We start from the raw sequence: 21,370 nt of genomic DNA, 5'->3' as shown, positions 1-21,370 counted from the left end.
CCAGACTTCTCATCCTACTCCCCAGTTAATCCCCTGAGTGCTATCCTAGTGATCCTTCTAATAGTACAGATTTGGTCATGGATTCTCCAGCTTGAAATACATCATGTCTTTTGTGGGAACATCAATGGAGCTGGAGGCTATCATACTTAGCAAACAAATGCAGGAACAGAAAATCAAATACTGTATGTTCTTACTTATAAGTGAGAGCTAAATGCTGATAACTCATGAACGCAAACAAATGAACAGCAAACACTGGGGTCTACCTGAGGATAGAGTTTGAGAGGAGGGAGAGAAGCAGAAAAGTTAACTTTTGGTTACTGGGCTTAATACTTGGGTGATGAAATAATCTGTACAAACCCCCATGATACGAGTTTACCTATGTAGCAAACCTTCACATGTACCCCCAAACCTAAAAGTTAAAATAAAGAAATACTTCAGTGGTTGATAAGCCCTTTTCTGCCTCTTGGGCTTTATCTCCCCAGCTGAGTTGCACTAGTGTAGCTTCCCAGCCATGGTGTGTGCTGTCACACTCACGCCTTCCATGTTGGTGATTATAGTATTCCATTTGCCTGGAGTGTCCCCACAATGCCCTCATAGAGGTGCAAAGTTGGGAAAAGGTTTAATGTTCAAGTGATAATATTAAACAAGAGATAATAAAAGCTAACATTCTCACTCTCATAGAATTTTAAAAATCATGGGCAATGTGTGTGTATGTCTCTTTCTAAAAAATGAACAGTATGATTTTCTCTTAGAAATTTTGTACAAAGCAATTTTCCTCAAGAGTGATTTTCAACGAGTTATTTCAACATTATACTTTACCCAAGTAGTATTAGGCAGTTTATTGCTGGAAATGCTAAACACTTCATTAGATGCCTAGTCATCTTAAAATTGGATCTCATATCATTTTAAATGAACTTTTATTCTAGACAACATTCTACTTTCCTCAAACTAGAGTGATGATGAATTTTTAAATCAAGTTTATTGAGGTACAACTTACATAAATAAAATAAATTCATTTAAAATGTACAGTTCAGGCCAGGTGCAGTCGCTCATGCCTGTGATCCCAGCACTTTGGGAGGCCGAGGGAGGTGGATCACCTGAAGTTAGGAGTTCAAGACCAGCTTGACCAATGTGGTGAAATCCCGTCTCTACTAAAAATGTTTTTAAAAATTGCCCAGGTGTGGTGGCACGTGCCTGTAATTTAAGCTACTCAGGAAGCTGAGACAGGAAAATTGTTTGAACCTGGGAAGCAGAGTTCACAGTGAGCCAAAATTTTACAATTGTTCCAGCCTGGGCAACAAGAGTGAAACTTCTCAAAAAAAAAAAAAAAAAAAAAAACAGGTCAATGAGTTTTGACAAATGGTACTACCACCATCATAATATAGAACATTTCCATCATCCCAAAAAATTCTTTCAAGGCCCCTTTCAGTTAATTTCTACCTCTCCCAAAGTGATGAGCATTGATCTGCTTTCCATCATTATAGATTCTATTTGCTCATGTCCTTTGCAGCAATATGGATGGAGCTAGAGGTCATTATCCTTAGTGAAATCATCTGGAAAACAGAAAGTCAAAAACTTCACATTCTCATTTATAGGTGGGAGCTAAACAGTGGGTACGCATGGACATACAGAGTGGCGTAATAGACACTGGAGAGTCCAAAAGATGGGAGGATGGGAGGGGGTGAGGGATGAAATACTGCCTATTGAGTACAATGTTCACTATTTGGGTGATAGGTACAATAAAAGCCCAGACTTCATCAATGCAGTATATCCATGTAACACAACTGTACTTGTATCCCTAAATCTATAAAGAAACATTTGGTTTTTTGAGACAGTCTTGCTTTGTTGCCAGGCCGGAGTGTAGTGGCGCAATCTCGGCTCACTGCAACCTCCGCCTCCTGGGTTCAAGGGTTTCTCCTGCTTCAGCCTCCCGAGTAGTTGGGACCACAGGCGCGTGCCACCATGCCCGGCTAATTTTTGTGTTTTTAGTAGAGATGGGGTTTCACCATGTTGGTCAGGATGGTCTCGATCTCTTGACCTCGTGATCCGCCCACCTCGGCCTCCCAAAGTGCGGGGATTACAGGCGTGAGCCACTGTGCCTGGCCAAGATACATTTTTTTTAATAAAAACATAGTTTTTCCTTTTCTAGAATTCCATAGAAATGGGATCATATAGTAGGTACTCTTGTGTCTTGGTACTTTCACTCAGTGTTACTCTGTGAGAATCTTCGAGGTTAGTGTGTATATCTTTATATTTTTTCGTTACATTACTGAGCAGTAGTTCATTATGTCAGTATATTTTAGGTTTAGGGGTACATGTGCAGGTTTGTTTTATAGGTAAATTGCATGTCTCGGGGATTTGGTGTACAGATTATTTCATCACCCGGGTAATAAGTACAGTATTTGATAGGCGGTTTTTCGATCCTCACCATCCTCCCATCCTCCACCCTCAACTAGGCCCTGTTGTCTGTTGTTCCCTTCTTAGTGTCTATACATACTCAATGTTTAGCTCCCACGTATAAGTGAGAAATGTGGTATTTGGTTTTCTATTCCTGTGTTATTTCATTCAGGATAACAGCCTCTGGCTGCATCCATCTTGCTGCAATGCACATGATCTCATTCTTTTTTATGGCTACACGGTATTCTATGGTGTATATGTACTACATTTTCTTTATCCAGTCTACTGTTGATGGGTATTTGGTTTGATTCCATCCAAGTCTTTGCTATTATGAATAATGCTGTGATGAACATGTGTGCGTATGTGTCTTTATAGTAGAACAGTTTATATTTCTTTGAGTATATATATACCCAATAATGAGATTGTTGGTTTGAATGGCAATTCTGTTTTAAGTTCTTTGAGACATCACCAAACTGCTTTCCACAGTATCTGAACTAATTTACATTCCCACTAGCAGTGTATAAGTGTTCTTTTTTCTCTGCATCCTCACCAGCATCTGTTATTTTTTTAACTTATTAATAATAGTCATTCTGACTGGTATGAGATGATATTGCATAGTGGTTTTGATTTGCATTTCTTTGATAATTGGTGATATTGAGCATTTTTTTCATATGCTTGTAGGCTGCATGTATTTCTTCTTTTGAAAGATCTGTGTTCTTTGCCCACTTTTTAATGGGTTTTTTTTTGGTGTGTTTTGCTTATTCATTTGTTTAAGTTCCTTATAGACTCTGGATATTAAACCTTTGTCAGATGCATAGTTTGCAAATATCTTCTCCCATTCTGTAGGTTGTCTCTTTACTCTGTTGATTGTTTCATTTGCTGTGCAGAAGCCCTTTAGTTTAATTAGGCCTCATTTGTCAATTTTTGGTTTTATTGCAATTGTTTTTGGCGTCTTTGTCATGAAATCTTTGCCAAGGCCTGTGCCCAAATGGTATTTCCTAGGTTACGTTCCAGGGTTTTCATAGTTTTAGGTTTTACATTTAAGTCTTTAATCCATGTTGAATTGATTTTTTGTATATGGTGTAAAGATGGGGTCCAGTTTCAATCTTCTGTATATTGCTAGCCAGTTATCCAGGTACAATATATTGAATATCCTTTCCCCATTTGTTTTTGTTGACTTTGTAAAATATCAGATGGTTGTAGGTGTGTACTATTATTTCTGGGCTCTCTTTCTGTTTCATTGGCCTCTGTGTCTGTTTTTATACCAGCACCTTGCTGTTTTGGTCATGGTAGCCTTGTAGTATACTTTTAAGTCTGATATGTGATGCTTCCAGCTTTGTTCCTTTTGTTTAGGATTGTGGTAGCTATTCAGTTTCTTTTTTGGTTCCATATGAATTTTAAAGTAGTTTTTTTCCCTAATTCTAATGAAGAATGTCATTGATAGTTTGATAGAAATAGCATTGGATCTGTAAATTGCTTTGGGGAGTATAGCCATTTTAATGATATTGATTCTATCTATCCAGGAGCTTGGAACATTTTTCCATTTGTTTGTTTCGTCTCTGATTTTTTTGACCAGTAATTCCTGTTGTAGAGATCTTTTACCTCTCTGGTTAGCTGTATTCCCAGATGTTTTATTCTTTTGTGGCTATTGTGAATGGGACTGTGTTCCTTATTTGGCTCTCAGCTTGGATGTTGTTGGTGCATCGAAATATTACTGATTTTTTAAATATAATTTTTAAAATTGTACTTTAGGTTCTGGGGTACATACGCAGATCATGCAGGATTGTTGCATAGGTATATACATGGCAAGGTGGTTTGCTGCCTGCATCCCCCTGTAACCTTTATCTGGCATTTCTCCCCATATTATCCCTCCCCAACTTCCCCACCCCTCTGCTGTCCCTCCCTTAACCCCCTCAACAGACCCCAGTGTGTGATGTTCCCCTCCCTGTGCTCATGTGTTCTCACTGTTCAGCATCCACCTATGAGTGAGAACATCTGGTATTTGGTTTTCTGTTCTTGTGTCATTTTGCTGAGAATGATGGTTTCCAGATTCATCCATGTCCCTACAAAGGACACGAACTCATCGTTTTTTACGGCTGCATACTATTACATGGTGTATATGTGCCACATTTTCTTTGTCTAGTCTATCACCAATGGGCATTTGGGTTGGTTCCAGGTCTTTGCTATTGTAAATAGTGCCGCGAAGAACATAAGTGTGCATGTATCTTTATAATAGAACAATTTATAATCCTTTGGGTATATACCCAGTAATGGGATTGCTGGGTCAAATAGAATTTCTATTTCTAGATCCTTGAGGAATCACCACAGTGTCTGCCACAATGGTTGAAATAATTTACACTCCTACCAAGAGTCTAACAGTGTTCCTATTTCTCTGCATCCTCTCCAGCATCTGTCTCCAGACTTTTTAATGATCACCATTCTAACTGGCATGAGATGATATCTCAATGTGGTTTTGATTTGCATTTCTCTGATGACCAGTGATGAGGAACATTTTTTTATATGTTTGCTGGCCTCATAAATGTCTTCTTTTGAAAAGTGTCTGTTCATATCTTTCACCCACTTCTGAATGCATTTGTTTTTTTTCTTGTAGATCTGCTTTAATGCTATATAGATTCTGGATATTTGGCAGTTGTCAGATGGGTAGATTGCAAAAAATTTTTTCCCATTCTGTTGGTTGCCGGTTCAATCTGATGATTGTTTCTTTTGTTGTGCAGAAACTCTTAGGTTTAATTAGATCCCATTTGCCTATTTTGGATTTGTTGCCATTGCTTTTGGTGTTTTGGTCATGAAGTCTTGCCTATGCCTATGTCCTGAATGGTATTGCCTAGGTTTTCTTCTAGGATTTTTATGGTGTTAGGTTTTATGTTTAGATCTTTAATCCATCTGGAGTTAATTTTAGTGTAGGGTACAAGGAAGGGGTCCGGTTTCAGCTTTCTGTAGATGGTTAGCCAGTTTCCTCAGCACCATTTAACAGGGAATCCTTTCTGAACCATTGCTTGTTTTTGTCAGGTTTGATCAGATGGTTGTAGATGTGTGACGTTTCTTCCAAGGCCTCTATTCTGTTCCATTGGTCTATATCCCTGTTTTGGTACCAGTGTATCAGACCACAGTGCAATCAAATTAGACCTCAAGATTAAGAAACTCATCAAAACCACACAACTACATGGAAACTGAACAGCTCGCTCCTGAATGATGACTGGATAAACAATGAAATGAAGGCAGAAATAAAGGAAGATATTCTTCAAAGCCAATAAGAATGAAGACATAATGTACCAGAATCTCTGGGACACATTTAAAGCAGTGTCTGGAGGGAAATTTATACCAATCAATGCCCACATGAGAAGCGAGGAGAGATCTAAAATCGACAACCTATCATCAAAATTGAAAGAACTAGAGGAGCAAGATTAAAAACACTCGAAAGCTAGCAGAAGACAAGAAATTAAGATCGGAGCAGAACTGAAGGAGATACAGACATAAGAAACTCTTAAAAAAAAAATCCATAAAACCAAGAGCTGGTTTTTTGAAAAAAAAAAAAAAAATCCCCAAAATAGACAGTCCACTAGCCAGACTAATAAAAAAAAAAAAAAGAGAGAAGAATCTAATAGATGCAATAAAAAATGATAAAGGGGGTATTACCACCAAAGCCACAGAAGTACATACCACCATCAGAGATTACTGCAAACAACTCTATGCACATAAACCAGCAAATCTGGAAGAAATGGCTAAATTCATGGACACTTACACCCTCCCAAGACTAAAGCAGTAAGAAGTTGAATTCCTGAATAGACCAATAACAAGATCTGAAGTTGAGACAGCAATTAATAGCCTACCAACCAAAAAAAGTCCAGGTCCAGATGGGTTTACAGCCAAATTGTACCAGACATACAAAGAGGAGCTGGTACCATTCCTTCTGAAACTATTCCTAACAATACAAAAAGAGGGAATCCTCCCTAACTCATTTTATGAGACCAGCATCATCCTGATACCAAAACCTGGCATCAACTAAAAGAGAAAACTTCAGGCCAATATCCAGGATGAATATAGATGCAAAAATCTTCAGTAAAATACTGGCAAAATAAATACAACAGCACATCAAAAAGCTTATCCATCATGATCAAGTAGGCTTCATCCTGGGATGCAAGGCTGGTTCAACATACACAAATCTATAAACATAATCCATCACATAAACAGAACCAAAGACTAAAAACACATGATCATCTCAATAGATGCAGAGAAGACCTTCCACAAAATTCAACAACCCCTTATGCCAAAAACTCTCAATAAACCAGGTATTGATAGAACGTATCTCTAAATAATAAAAACTATTTATGACAAACCCATGGCCAATATCATACTAAAAGGGCAAAAACTGGAAGCATTCCCTCTGAAAACTGGCACTAGACAAGGATGCCCTCTCTCACAATTCTTATTCAATATAGTATTGGAAGTTCTAGCCAGAGCAATCCGGCAAGAAAAAGAAATAAAAAGAGTATTCAATTAAGAAAAGAGAAAGGCAAATTGTCTCTATTTGCAGATGACATGATTGTCTATTTAGAAGACTGCATTGTCTTAGCCCAAAATGTCCTTAAGCTGATAAGCAACTTCAGGAAAGTCTCCGGATACAAAATCAATGTGCAGAAATCACAAGCATTCCTATACACCAATAACAGACAAACAGAGAGCCAAATCATGAGTGAACTCCCATTCACAATTGCTGCAAAGAGAATAAAATACCTAGGAATATAACTAATAAAGGATATAAAGGACCTTTTCAAGGAGAATTACAAACCACTGCTCAAGGAAATAAGAGAAGACACAAACAGATGGAAAAACATCCCATGATAATGGTTAGGAAGAATCAGTATCGTGAAAATGGCCATATTGCCCAAGTAATTTATAGATTCAGTGCTATCCCTATCAAGCTACCATTGACCTTCTTCTCAGAACTAGAAAAAACCACTTTAAACTTCATGTGGAACCAAAAGAGAGCCCACATAGCCAAGGCAATCCTAACGACAATGAACAAAGTGAGAGGCATCATGCTACCTGACTTCAAACTATACTATAAGGCTACTGTAATCAAAACAGCGTGGTACTGGTACCAAAACAGATAGAGACCAATATTACTGATTTTTGTATTACTTTTATATGGTGAAACTTTGCTGAAATTGTTTATCAGATCTAGAAGCTTTTGGGCAGAGACTATGGGGTTTTCCAGGTATAGAATCATATCTTCTACCAAAAGAGATCATTTGACTTCCTGATTCCTATTCAGATGTATTTAATTTCTTTCTCTTTCCTGATTGCTCTGGCTAGGACTTCTGGTTCTATATTGAATAGCAATGGTGAGAGAGAGCATCCTTGTCTTGTTTGAGTTTTCCAGCTTTTGCCCATTCATTATGGTGTTGGCTGTGGATATTTCAAAGATGTCTCTATTATTTTGAAGTATATTCCTTCAATGCCTAGTTTGTTGAGGTTTTTTTTTTTTTCTTTTCATGGAAGGACATTGTATTTTATTGAAAGCCTTTTCTGTGTCTATTGAGAAGATCATGTGGTTTTTGTTTTTTGTTCTGTTTATGTGATGAATCACCTTTAATGATTTGTGTATGTTTACCTTACCTTACATCTAGGGATAAAACCTACTTAATTGTGGTAGATTTGCTTTTTGATGTGCTGCTGGATTTCATTTGCTAGTATTTGTTGAGGATTTTTACGTCTATGTTTATCAAGGATTTTGCCAGAACTTTTCTTTTCTTGTTGTCTCTTTGCCAGATTTTGGTATCAGGATGATACTGGCCTGATAGCATGAGTTAGGGAGTCATTCCTCCTCATTTTTTTTGGAATACCTTCAGTAGTAATGGTACCAGCTCTTCTTTATACACCTGGTAGAATTTGGGTATTAATTTTCTGTTCCTAAGCTTTTTCTGGTGGTAGGCTTTTTATTCAATTTCAGAGCTTGTTATTGGTCTGTTCAGTGATTCAGTTTCTTCCTAATTCAATCTTGACAGGGTGTATGTTTCCAGAAATTTATTCATTCATATCTTCTAGGTTTTCTAGCTTGAGTGCATAGAAGTGTTCCTAATATCCTCTGAGGGTTTTTTTTTTTTCATATTTCTGTTACCACAGTTTTTTTAATCCTTTCACATATTGATGGACATTTGGTTTGTTTCCAGGTTTTAGCTAACAGATTAAAAATACTGTGTACTTTACAAGTCTTTGTATGAACATATATTTTCATTTCTCTTAAGAAAGTCCTACAAATTTAAAATGGCTAGGCCATATGCTAAGTGTTTAACTTTAGAAAAAACTGTTTTCCAAAGTGATTATGCCATTTAGCATATCAGCAATTTATGAGAACTCTAGTTGCTACATGTTCTCACTTTGAAATTTATGGTCATGTTAATTTTAGCCATTCTAGTGAGTGTGTTGTAGTGTTAATTTGTATTTCCTGGGTGACTGTTGGAATTGAGCATCTTTTCATGTGCTTATTTATTGTATATCTTGTCTGATGAAGTATGTCTTCAAATATTTTGCCCAAATGTAATTGGATTTTTTGTTTACTTGAGTTGTAAAAGGTTTTTTATGTGTATTTTCTGAATACAAGGCCTTTGTAAGATACTTATATTGTGAATATTTTTTTTAGCCTGGAATTTACCTTTTCATTTTCTTACCATTGTGTATAAAGTAGCAGAAGTTTTTAATTTTAATGAAATTCAGTTCATAATGTTCTTTGTTTTATGGCTTTATCTTTTCCTGTCCTAAGAAAACTGTTTAACCCAGGGTCACAAAGATTTCCTCCTAGAAGTTTTGTGGGTGTAGCTCTTACATTTAGGTTTATGGTCTTTTTCAAGTTATTTTTTTGCATATGGTATGAGGGATGGGTAGAGATTAATTTTTAATATGAATATTTATTGTTTCAGTACCAATTGTCAGAAAGAGTATTCTTTCTCTCATTGAATTACTTTGACCTATCAATAACTGTGATGTCTTTTAGTAAATTAAATGTCAATACTTAAGCAAGTACTATTCTGACTTAATTCTGTGGCTTTACATTAAGGAGTGAAATCAGGTACTGTTAGTCCTCCAACTTTATTCTCCTTTTTCCTTTTATTTTGACTATTGTAGATCCTTTCCATTTTTATGTAAGGTTTGAAACTGGCTTGTCTGTTTCTACAAAAACACCTGATGGGATTTTGACTGAGATTGTGTTGGATCTATAGATCATTTTGGGGAGGAATGATTCTTAATATTGAGTCTCCAAACCATAAAAGTAGTATCTCTCTCCAATTATTTAGGTTTTCTTTAGTTTCTCTCTGCATAGTTTTATAATTTTAAGTGTAAAGATCTTGTACATGCTGTGTTATATTTATCCCTAAGCATTGTTTTTGGATTATATTTTAAATATTTTTCATTACAATTTTATTGTTCATTGGGATTATGTAGAAATAAATTTAAAAAATATTGACCATACATCCTACAATCCTGTTAAACTCATCTTAGCTGAAGTAACTTGGAATCCTTAGGATTTTCTACATGGATGATCATGACAACTGGATTTAGAAGTTTTACATCCTCTTATCTAAACTGTATGCCTTTTATTTTATTCTCTTCACTTCTTACAGCTAGGACATCTGGTACAATATTAAATAGAAATGGTGAGAGAGGATATCTTTGTTTTGTTTCCAATCTTAGGTGGAAAGCATTCAATATTTCACTATAAGTATGATGGTATTACATTGAAGAAGTCCTTTTCCTTTCCTAGTCTGCTGGGATATATTATCTTGAGTGGATGTTGAATTTTTTTCTAGTGCTTTTTCTTCAGCAATTGAAATGATTATAAGTTTTTTCCTCTTTTTTTTTTTTGTCATCATAAGGTAAATTATATTGATTGGCTTTCAGATGTTTAAACGACCTTGCATTTGTGGGAGAAATCTTGCTTGTTCATGATATATTATCTTTCTAACATATTGCTGGAGTTGCTAATATTATGTTAAGGGCTTTTGTATTTGTTTATGGGAAATATTGTTCTGTAGTTTTCTTTTTCTTTTTCTTGTAATATCTTCATTTTGGGTGTCAATTTAATTCTAACCCCATGAAATGAGTTGGGAAATATTCTCTCTTATAATCTGAGTTGTATTGGATTTATATTATTTCTTCTTTTGTTAATTTTTTTTTTTTTTTTTTTACGTATTACTGTTTTTTAGTTTTTTTTTAAGAGACACAGTCTTGCTATGTTGCCCAGGTTGCACTCAAAACTCTTGGGCTCAAGCATTCTTCCCACCTTAGCCTCCTGTGTAGCTGGGACTATAGGTGTGCACCCCTATTCCTGGCTTTATTATTTCTTCTCTTAGTGTTTGAGAGAATTCACCAGTGAAGACATATTAACATGCATGTCATGTAAATGTATGTGTGTGCCTTGATGCACATGTGTGTGTGTGTGTGTGTAAAGGTTTTTGAACAATGACTTCAAATTTAAATAATATGGAGCCATTCAAGTTTATTCCTTCTTGAGTGAGCTTTGAGAGTTTGGGTCTTTCAAGGAATCCATTTCATTTAGGTTATATTTATTCATATGAAAGTGAATTATTCACTGATTTTAAATGTTCGTAGTTCTGTAGTGATCATTCTTATATTGGTAATTGTATCATCTCTCTTTTTTTCTCAACTGAGACAGAAGTTTGTCAGTTTTACTGATCTTTTCAAAGAACAAACTATTGAATTCATTGTTTTTTCTGTATTCTTTATCTCCTTTTGTCTTTATTATTTCCTTCTATTTACTTTGGGTCTAATTTGCTCTTACTTTAATTCAATTAAAAATAGTTTCTAATATACATTGTGACATTTTTTTCTTTGACCCATAGGTTATTTAGAAGAGTGTTGCTTAACTTCTAAGTATTTGGAGATTTTCCAGATAATTTTTCTGTTACTGCTATTTAATTTTGTTTTGGTCAGAGAAAATGCTCTTATGATTTTAAAACTTTTAAATGTATTTAGCTTTATTATATTACCCCAGAATATGCTCTATCTTGGTTAATGTTATGTGTGCATTTAAAAAGAATGTGTGTTTTACTGTGTTTGGGTGCGGTGTTTTATAACTGTCACTTAGGTCACATTCATTGATAGTGTTTTTCAAGTATTTCCTTTACTTAATGATTTTTTTTTTTTGCTTACATATTCTCTTGATTAGTAAAAGTGCTGAAATCTGCAATTATCATTTTATTGATTGATTAATTGATTGAAACAGAGTCTTACTCTGTCACCTAGGCTGTAGTGCAGTGGTGCAATCTCGGCTTACTGCAGCCTCTACCTCCCAGATGCAAGTGATTCTCCTGCTGTAGCCTCCTCAGTAGCTGCGATTACAGTCACCTGCCACCATTCCTGGCTAATTTGTGTACGATGTTACGCCATGTTTGCCAGGCCTGTCTCGAACACCTGCTCACAAGTGATCTGCCCACCTTGGCCTCCCAAAGTACTGGGATTACTGGCATGAGCCACCACCCCTGGCCACCAATTATAATTTGAGATTTAGCTTTTTCTCCTTTTAATTCTGTCAGTTTTTGCTTTATTATTTCACAGCTCTGTTATTAGGTGCATTTAAGGACTCTTAATCTTTCTTCATGAATTTTGAATCATATTTATAAAGGTATAGAATTCTAGATTCATTTACTTTTTACCTCTCAGTAGTTTAAAAATGTCTTGTTATTTTTCTTTGGATTACATAATTTTAGATGGAAAGTCTATAGTCATTCATGCCTTTGCTTTTCTGTACATCCAATGTACTTTTTTTTCCTGTGGTTGCCTTTTAAGATTTTCTCTTTATCACCTTTCAGTGATTTTATTATGATTATATGTTAGCTTTTCTTAATATATGAGTTCTTTCTCTTGTTACTAGTAGAAGCATTACTTAGAGTATAGGTAGAATCAACAGACTTCAGATATTTTTGGTTTCTTGCAAAGTTCCTGTGCATTAATATCTACTGCCAAGGAACCACGCTGATTTATGAGGACTTCCAATGCTTGATTGCAGGCTCATGAAGGCTTTTGGACAGTCACATTCTTTGATTCTACCAACACAAAAGGAAAAGTAAAGTTTTATTGCTTAGTATAGTCAGGGCAATTCCCCAGATTCTCTATCAAGTTGAGTCCTGTTAGTAGCACAAGTTTTCATTTTCATGTGACTTGAAGTTAGTATGAAGAATTTTAGCATCTTTCTCATGAACGAATACATTTTTTAAAATCCTGAAGCCTGTAACTATTCCAGTCAAATGATGATGATGATGATAATGATAGTAATAAAAAGAAATACAGTAATATTTTATAATACTTTGTAGCTTAGAAAATATTTTCACATTTCTCATTTTCTTTTGTGATTATTTGTACTGAGAGGAAGTTTTTTAGACTTTAAATCAGTAAACATTGAAGAAAAAATTTTATAGCCTACCATTTTGAAAAGATTAAAAAACAAAACAAAAAACAAGTAAAACACCTTGTTTAACAGCTCTAATACTTATTGTCATTTAATAGACAGAAATTATTAATTTCAAATGAGGTCAGCCATATTTAAAAGTCTATAAAACCAGAAAAGATTGCTACCCCCAACCTTTGTTTTATGCTTATGTTCATAAGAGTAAAAGTGAATTTTCTTTCATTTTTTTACAGGATCAATAGATGCGTTTGTGTTGTACCAGTGTATCTTATAGCAGATATTAGTTGAGAAAGAGATCATTCCCACATTTCTAGCACTTATGCAAGCAAAGCAGGTTTTTTACTTCATGGAAAAGTTAACTCTTTTTGTTTTCCTACTTTTATTTTAAGAGATTCACTTGGTTTTCCATGTTTTGTGACAGGTGTCTTCACTCAAGGAAAGCTGGGCCTGGTAGACATCATTTTCCAGTACATTCACTGTGATGAGATATATGAGGCAATAAACATCCTGAGCAGCATGAACTGGGACACTCTGGGCCACCAGTGCTTTATCAGCATGAGCGCCATTGTAAACCATCTTCTTAAACAAAAGCTCACTCCAGAGAGAGAAGGTCAGGCTTGAAATATTTTTTGTAGATGTATTTTGTATATACATGAAATACATTTTATTAAATCAGTTATTTTTTGAGGTTGTTTTTGAGTTATGTTATTGGATATTAAATGATAAAAACGTTAGTGCTCTACTAAAACTCAAGGGATAAGATATCAAATGACTGCTCCCATATGGTACTTACTGTGTAGTATTTGTCAACATAAAGAACAGCTTTTCTGTTTATGCTTATGTTGGAACTCACAGTGTAGTCATTGTACAATTCTGTCTTAAGCTGAAGGATATAACGTGCTCAGAGTTCAAACTGACCAAAAATTTTATGTACTCCCTGAGGTCTGCTAGACAAAGGGCACCAAACAAAGGTCTTTTGTTCCTCCCTCACATCAGACATCAGTATTTTTTTCTCACACCCAAGTCCTCTGTCCAGACAATAGTCCTTAACACTTACTTTTTTTGTGTATCTGAATTGCAGCCCGGGCTGCTCCTTCTTATTTTCCTTATTCTGACTTATAGTTCTGACACCCTTCTCTCTTCTGCCTGCTTGGATTTCCTTACCTTTGCCCAATAAATAATTTTGTCCATAGAGATCTAAGATGTTTAATTTTAAAAAAGAAGTAAAAAAAAAAAAACAAAGGTCAGGGGATAGGGGCAGTGGGGAATGCTGTGACACATACAATAATGAAATCTTTATATTTGCCAATTATCTAGTCTTATTTTTCTTATAAGTTATTTATTTACTTAATGTATAATACACCTAAACAGTCTAACATTTGCATCTTTCATATCTTTGTGGTAAGCATTGACATTAATGGTGGAAAATCATGGCCAATGAGAAACTGTCCCTAGGTAATTTATAAGATAGGAAGAACAGGAAATATGTCAAAAGATCTTTACTTGGAGAGCTTTTCTTTTCTATTTTCTTTGCATTTTTATAGATTTTTCTTATCCCACTTTATTACATTGCCAAAATAAATAAGTTGTTTTGATAGAATTCTGTCGGTGATCTTCATTTTAGTAATTTTAGAGAAGAATAATTAGTAAGAACATGCTCTTCCAGGAAGGCTGTATCATGAGTCTTGGCCCAAGTCACACATGGCCCACAGTAAATATTTATTTAATATTAATTGAGTGTGCTTTTTGGAGATAGTCAAAATTTAACCAAGGAAATTCGAATATATTTATTTATTTATTTAGAGACCAAATCTTGCTCTGTTGCTCAAGCTGGAGTACAGTGGCACAACATCGGCTCACTGTAATGTCTGCCTCCCGGGTTCAAGTGTTTCTCATGCCTTAGCCTCCAGAGTAGCCAGGATTACAGATGTGCACCACTACGCTTGGCTAATTTTTGTATTTTTAGTAGACAGGTTTCACTATGTTGCCCAGACTGGTCTCGAACATTTGGCCTCAGGTGATCCACCTGCCTCAGCCTCCCAAAGTGCGGGAATTACAGGCATCAGCCACTGCACCTGGCCAAAAAATTCCAGCATTTTTACAATGAGAAAATGCCTAGTGCATGGCCCATACTTAGGTACTCAGTGAGTATTAGTTAAAAATAAAAAGAATATAACTTCATAATTTTAGGATACAAGATACTACTATAATATTGCTGCTTGCAGAGTTATCTTAACTAATTATTTGTTAGTATTGATATACTGTAATGGCTGGGTGCATACTTAAAAATAAAAATAAAAAATTTTAAAAAGCAGAGTCCCTAAAGAATGCTTATATTATACACAATCTATATAAGCGATCATAAATTTACACTTAAAGAAGAAATATGGAAAAGATAAAATATTGACTGAGCACACCAAGAAATTGCTACCACCTTAGTGAATTTGTCTTGTAAGATTACTGTGTTATAGGAAAGATTATTAGGGAATACACAAATGGGCATTATCCGATTCTTGCTTTAATAAAGGATATTTTCAAGGAACCATATTGGGGGGATAGGGAAATAAAAAGCTTGTATGATACTAGGCTATTAAAATAAAATGTTTACATGATGTTGGGTTATCAGAATATGTACATTTTAAATAGGTATGTGCATTTCCCTCCAAGTAACTGCAAAACAGATTTCTAAAACATTCAGAATTCTTCTCTCTTGAGATGTATTCTGAATCTAACAAATTTGATATGGTAATTTGTTTTCCTTTTATTAGTGGAACCCAGTGAGCTATTTTATTTGTAGCCATGTTGTAGTTATCTTTGAGATCTTCATTTCTGCCTTAAACATCAAGCTGGGATATCTAATGAATCTATAACTGTGCTGGGAGTTATGAGTATTCCATATAGGTTCGAACATTTCAGATATACGAAACATGCTGTCAAGAAAACAAGCAATGACAAGAGAATCTGGCTTGTTTTCACAATAGCATTGCTGTATTCAATTTTAATCTAAATTGACTGCTGCTTTGAAAGAAAATACCTCTAAAGTTCATCTTACTTTACTGTCTAGATTTGAGATTAAAAAAAGAAATTACCTACATCTTAGCCAATTCCATAGCAATTACTCTGATGAGGTATTTAATACTTTGAAACCCAAATATGCCTAAAACTAGTTTTGTTGAATAAGGAATTGTTTATTCAACCCAGTGCTAGTAGCATACAAATCAGAGGAGTCTTACTGTGAACTATAGTGTTCTCATACATACTCTTACTCTCACTATTATGGTTATTACTTAACTTCCAGGTATTTCTGGGAAAAAACCTAGTCCCATAAGCATGTCTTGGTAAAACTGTGAAACAGGCAAAATGTGCCCTTTTCCCCAATCTTAGCCCTCTAGTTTATAAAAACCTGACTCTCCAGTCCTTCCTTCCTTTCCTAGGGGTCTTAGTTTTCACACTTGGATAAAACCAAGAATCTTGCTGTTTAGGGTAGGACTTAGGGAAGATATAGGGACTTTCATGGTTCTCTTCAAGTTGCAATAGAGACATATTTCTACTCCAATATGACTGTTTATTTGTATTTAAAAAAAAATTTCTACTATATTGATTTCAATTCCCAATTGGGAAAAGTTAGTTTTCTCCTTTTAGCCAAAGAGAGTAAATGTTTAGCACACTGTGAGCTGATTTTACTTGAAGTACTAGTTCAAACTGCGTTACTTTGATGAGTCACTGCTTTAATTACCCATTTGTGGTGAGAGGGTGGTTCATTATGGATTTCTTCAGTTTTGACAGCTTTTTGTTGCTCAGAGTCATTGTCAGCTTTGCCTCAAGTGAAAGTTTATACACAGGTTTGTTTTTGTACCAGCTGTCATATTTTAATTTCATCTTTCCTGCAACAAGCTCACATTTCATCCAAGTTTGCAAAACCTGACTGACTGCAAACATGAGTATTTTGTTGTAATTGAAGGAGTTTCACTTGTTTCAGTGCTGCTATGTTTGAATTCCACAGCACAGCTTGAGGCAAGCCTTGGAACCTTCTATGCTCCAACAAGACCACTTCTGGATACCACTATATTGGAATATAGAGACCAAATCAGCAAATATTCAAGGAGATTCTTCCACCATTTGCTCAGGTGAATGATATGTTTGGATTGATTAGTGTCAGACTAGTTACTTATTTCAGGAGACAATCCTCTTTAATTAAAATATTCCATAGTAAAGCTACATGTTTCCTGACAGTCCATCTCTTCAAAGAAATATACATCTTCTTTTGATCTTACTTAATTTGTTATTGTTCTCATTTTAAGGAAATATTTAAATATTATTTGGGGCTTTTATATCATCAGTACTTTTTAATATACCTTCCCCTTTAATAGGAAAGAACAAATATCATCTGTGTAAAGTCAATGTAGAAATATTAACTGAATTATGCTGCTAGCAGTAAGTAAATATTTTCTTTTTAATTGAAGCTAATGATATGAATGTTCTGTAAAGCTCTGAGACAGTCATTGGTTTGTTTTTCTTTCAGAATTATTATAGAAAAACTTATCCATTGTCTTCTCATATAATGTGGCAAGTTTCTAGCTTCAATGTACCTCATTTTTTGTTTTAAATGGGTATAATAAATTTTGTTAACCTTAGAAATTATGTGAAAAATAATATCAAGAAATTTCTCTAAGAAAAATATTGCAGAAGTTGAAGAAAAATATATATAGCATATATATATATAAAGTTCAGAAAGCAGGATTAATAGATGGAAAGAAGGAATATGAATTCATGGATAGATAATTTAGTGATATGTATATAAATGTGCCAATACCATAAGTAAAAGCAAGGGAGTAATTAGCATACAATTTACAACACTCTGGAGTTAATGAAAAGAAATATGATAAAATAAGCATATAATAGCCTCCAAGGTATTAGTAATGTTCTCTTTCTTAAGATGAGTGGTAAATATCAGGGCATATTAAAAATTATTTTTAACTATGTGTATATATACACATGCATATACATATGTATGTCTGTGTATGTTTGTATATATGTGTAGATATATGTATAATATACTTTTGTATATGATGTGTTATATAATGGAAAGTAACAGAATTTTCAACTCTGTACCAAAAGGGAAGATTACATCAAGGAGTTGATTTTACACTTTCAATTTTACTAATAATATAATCAGTTAGAACACTTTTCACTCTTTCAAGGCCTTTGATGTGTATTCTCTTCTTTCTTTCTCAGAAACCCTTGTTAAAGCAGTAGTATCATTTGAGAGATGAGTAAACTGAGGCATGGATAAGTGGCTTGCTTAGATCAAATAACAAGTTATTGGTGGTGCCAGATCTTGAACTGATTTTGATTCCCTGTTCCTTACTCTTTCTTTAAAACCGTTTGGCTATTATTGGCTATATATTTTTAAGATCCTAGCTTATAAACTAACTGGAAGTTTTTATTCACTTAAGAGTAGACTGTTTGGTAAATCTGCCCAAAAAGAAGGAGGACACCAGATTGGTCAAGATTTGAGAAGTTGTATTGTCGTGTAAATATTCACGTTCTCTAATTATATTTCTATATATAAAGTGGCATTTTGAAGTCTACTAAGCAGCGAAGCCTTTGGAAAACAGCAATTTTAGAAACTGAGAAACATTAAAATATTGCAAGGGTTTTGATATATAATTGAATCTTGCCTTTTCATCTGAATGATATTAGCATATTCGAAGATTCTTCATGTGAATGAAATGTCTTCTATGAATGAACATATAGTAAAAGTGCTGGGGTTAATATCACATTTATTTGGACTTAGAGCATTGTCCTTTGGTCTCATTGCTAATATTTATTTCCCTGTTTCTGGGGAAAATTAATAAATTCTCGTCTTCCCTAAAGAGCCCAAAAAGATGAAAGTGAATGAAGCAGAAGTTTTGGAAGCATATTCTTTGTGTCCTCACTGTCTCTGACCTCTGAGATTTTATGCAGTGATTTAGTTTTTGCATAAGCATCATATTTGTAACCATCCTGCGGGCTCTAGGATGCTTTATTCTACTAATGTGCAATTTTTTGTTCATTGGTTTTTCTCAAATAATTACTTTTTGGACATACTTTGATAAGGTCATTATTACTATTATCATTATTATTATTCTATAGCTTTTCTATGTGTTCACATCTGGAACTGGAGGTTTTCCCTTAGGGTATACTAGCTTTTTCATGTTTCTTCTTTTGCATATTTTGCTACTATTTCAATTATAATGAGTATTTTATTAGTTCTTCTTTTGATAGTAGGCTATACAGTATTATGAAAAAAGAAACAAAAGTTTAGAAGAAATTAAATGAGATAGCTTAAATTGGAACCATTCTTTTGTTTAATGTGCTGCCAAGAAGTTCCCGTGCTTAGGGGAAGAAAAATAGGCCAAATACCTTTTCATATTTGTGAAGTGCTAGAATTACATTATTCTGTCCTTTAGCTAGTCATTATTTTATTAATCTGATAAAAAACTCCTAGTTAATGGAATAAGCCCTAAAACAGTAAAGACTATTATAGGGAATTTTAAATTAAAGATGAGGAAAAGTAGCCCCACAGAGATTAGGGGTGTGCCTGAATTACTCATATGGTTCTCAGATTGGCTGAATCTGGATTGGATTATTTTGATCAAGAGTAAAATATTACATTGATTTTAATTTAATCCAGCAAATGAAGGGTAAGATCATACTATGAATATGTGATAATAGGCAAGTGTACCATGTAGATTATGAAAATAATTGTTTTAGACAATTTTGTTTTTGTCTTGACAGTAGAGGAATTCTACAGACATTGCTTTACATTTTTTGGTCTTTTTTGTCTTTGGCAAGTATAAAAAATTACCTGAAAGACTTTTTCCAAATTCAGACAAATCTAAACTTTAAAACATACCTCTCATCTTTTTATATGCAAAGTGATCTGTTTTCAAAAGAAATGCTCCCTAGAAATGTAAATTATGCTTCTAATGTTAAAGATAGGAAGAGAAAGCAGAACACAGTCTTGATATGGTAGCTAATCAAATGTTTCTTGTAATAAAAATTTAAAGAGACAATAGAATCTAATTTATAAAATCATTAAACTGGAAGACATTTACCTACAGAAGGTAAACGCAACTTTGCCTAAACTAAATTTAAAAGATAACTGGTCAGCTGCCTCTCTGAAATTGAATAGTCTTCCACAGGTACTGAACAGGGAAGTGATGGAAAGTGAGAGCTTTTCATCATTAAAAAATAGAAACAATAATAGGAACCCCTAAATATTGATGAAACGAAAGGGCAGACATTTCAAATCAATGTGCCACATATGAAGCTTATCACCAGCATGGAAATATAATGTATTATAAAGAGTTAATTCTTTATTTTAACTTTTCCCCCTTCCTAACTGTGAGACTGTTGTTTTCTGACTCAAATGGTGTTACGTGATTGTGGCACAGATAGTTGTGGTTTTTAAATGCTTATAAAAATATTAAGCAAAATTTGTAGAATGTGAGATTTATTGCCTAGAAATAGTTTTTGTTTATGAAATATTAGTGGAGAAATGTATTGATGTCTGCATTTTCCTTTGAAATGTAATAGCAAAAAGTAATATGAATTGATGGATAAATAGAGATAGGTAGATATGTGATAAGCAATATTGTAAAATGATAAAGTCAAAATACATGTAGTAGATATTCTTTTAACTTTGTTGTATGTTGGGAAATTTTTATAATAAGATGTTGGGGATAATATATTGGAGTCAATATTTACAGTTAGAATTCAGAAAAAAGGGGCAGTCTTTTGGAAATGGCTTTTAGCTTATGTAAAATATATATGATAGGCAAAACAAAAATCATTTTGTGACTAAAACCGTTCTTAAGCAATTCCATGTATACATGGCTTTTTCATTTATACTTTTCACTGATGGAGCGTATGTAGTGAATAGAATATTTGTATGAAACCATTTCAAAGAACATGAATACTAAAAACGTTAATCTAAGAGCATTCAAGACAACAAGATAGAATGATCTTTAGAGACAAACTTCCTGGTCAGATCATCCAAAAATGCTAGATAACATATTCAAATATTTATTGAAAGCATGGTTGAGCTGGCAGTAAAATAAGGGAAACAGGTTGAAATGACAAGGATGCTTGATTTCATACGAGTAAGCAAACTTTAACGTTTTCCTGGAGGGCATCTTCTGGTTCACAGTAAGATAGGTACTTGGTTTACAAAGGTTGTATAGTCAGAAGATAGGAGACATAACTGAGGGTTCATGCAGAATGGGAGGTTGTGTCAGATGAAAGAGACAGCATCTGAGAGAAGTAGAAGTAAGGAAGGCATGGGGTTCAAAAAGGAATGGTAGACAAAAAAACAATTGTAGACTTACGGAAACCTAAATAAAAATTCATCATATAAAGCATATACACTAATGTCTAATTCAAGGGGTTAAAAATTTTTTTTAAAATCTCGGACAATAACAACATATAAGTCAGAAGAGGAGTGAAGAGAGTTAAAACATTCTAGGGTCCTTACACTTTTCA

General features: G+C 34.3%; 1 protein-coding gene across 11 annotated transcripts in view; it reads left to right on the top strand.

Moving 5' to 3' along the window:
- WDPCP (WD repeat containing planar cell polarity effector) overlaps window positions 1-21,370 on the top strand; it is a 783,785-nt gene that overhangs the window by 465,361 nt on the left and 297,054 nt on the right. For all 11 annotated transcript variants that reach the window (XM_064364171.1, XM_064364170.1, XM_064364169.1 and 8 more), the window contains 2 exons: window positions 13,266-13,454; window positions 16,848-16,971. In XM_064364171.1, the coding sequence (XP_064220241.1) occupies window positions 13,266-13,454; window positions 16,848-16,971 (313 nt within the window). The remainder of the gene's footprint in view (window positions 1-13,265; window positions 13,455-16,847; window positions 16,972-21,370) is intronic.

The sequence above is a fragment of the Aotus nancymaae genome, unplaced genomic scaffold (assembly GCF_030222135.1).
Source record: "Aotus nancymaae isolate 86718 unplaced genomic scaffold, 86718_ANA_hifiasm-v0.15.2.pri h1tg000057l, whole genome shotgun sequence".
Taxonomy (NCBI): Eukaryota; Metazoa; Chordata; class Mammalia; order Primates; family Aotidae; genus Aotus; species Aotus nancymaae.
The sequence above is the reverse complement of the archived record's forward strand: the minus strand, read 5'-3'. Positions and strand labels throughout refer to the sequence as shown.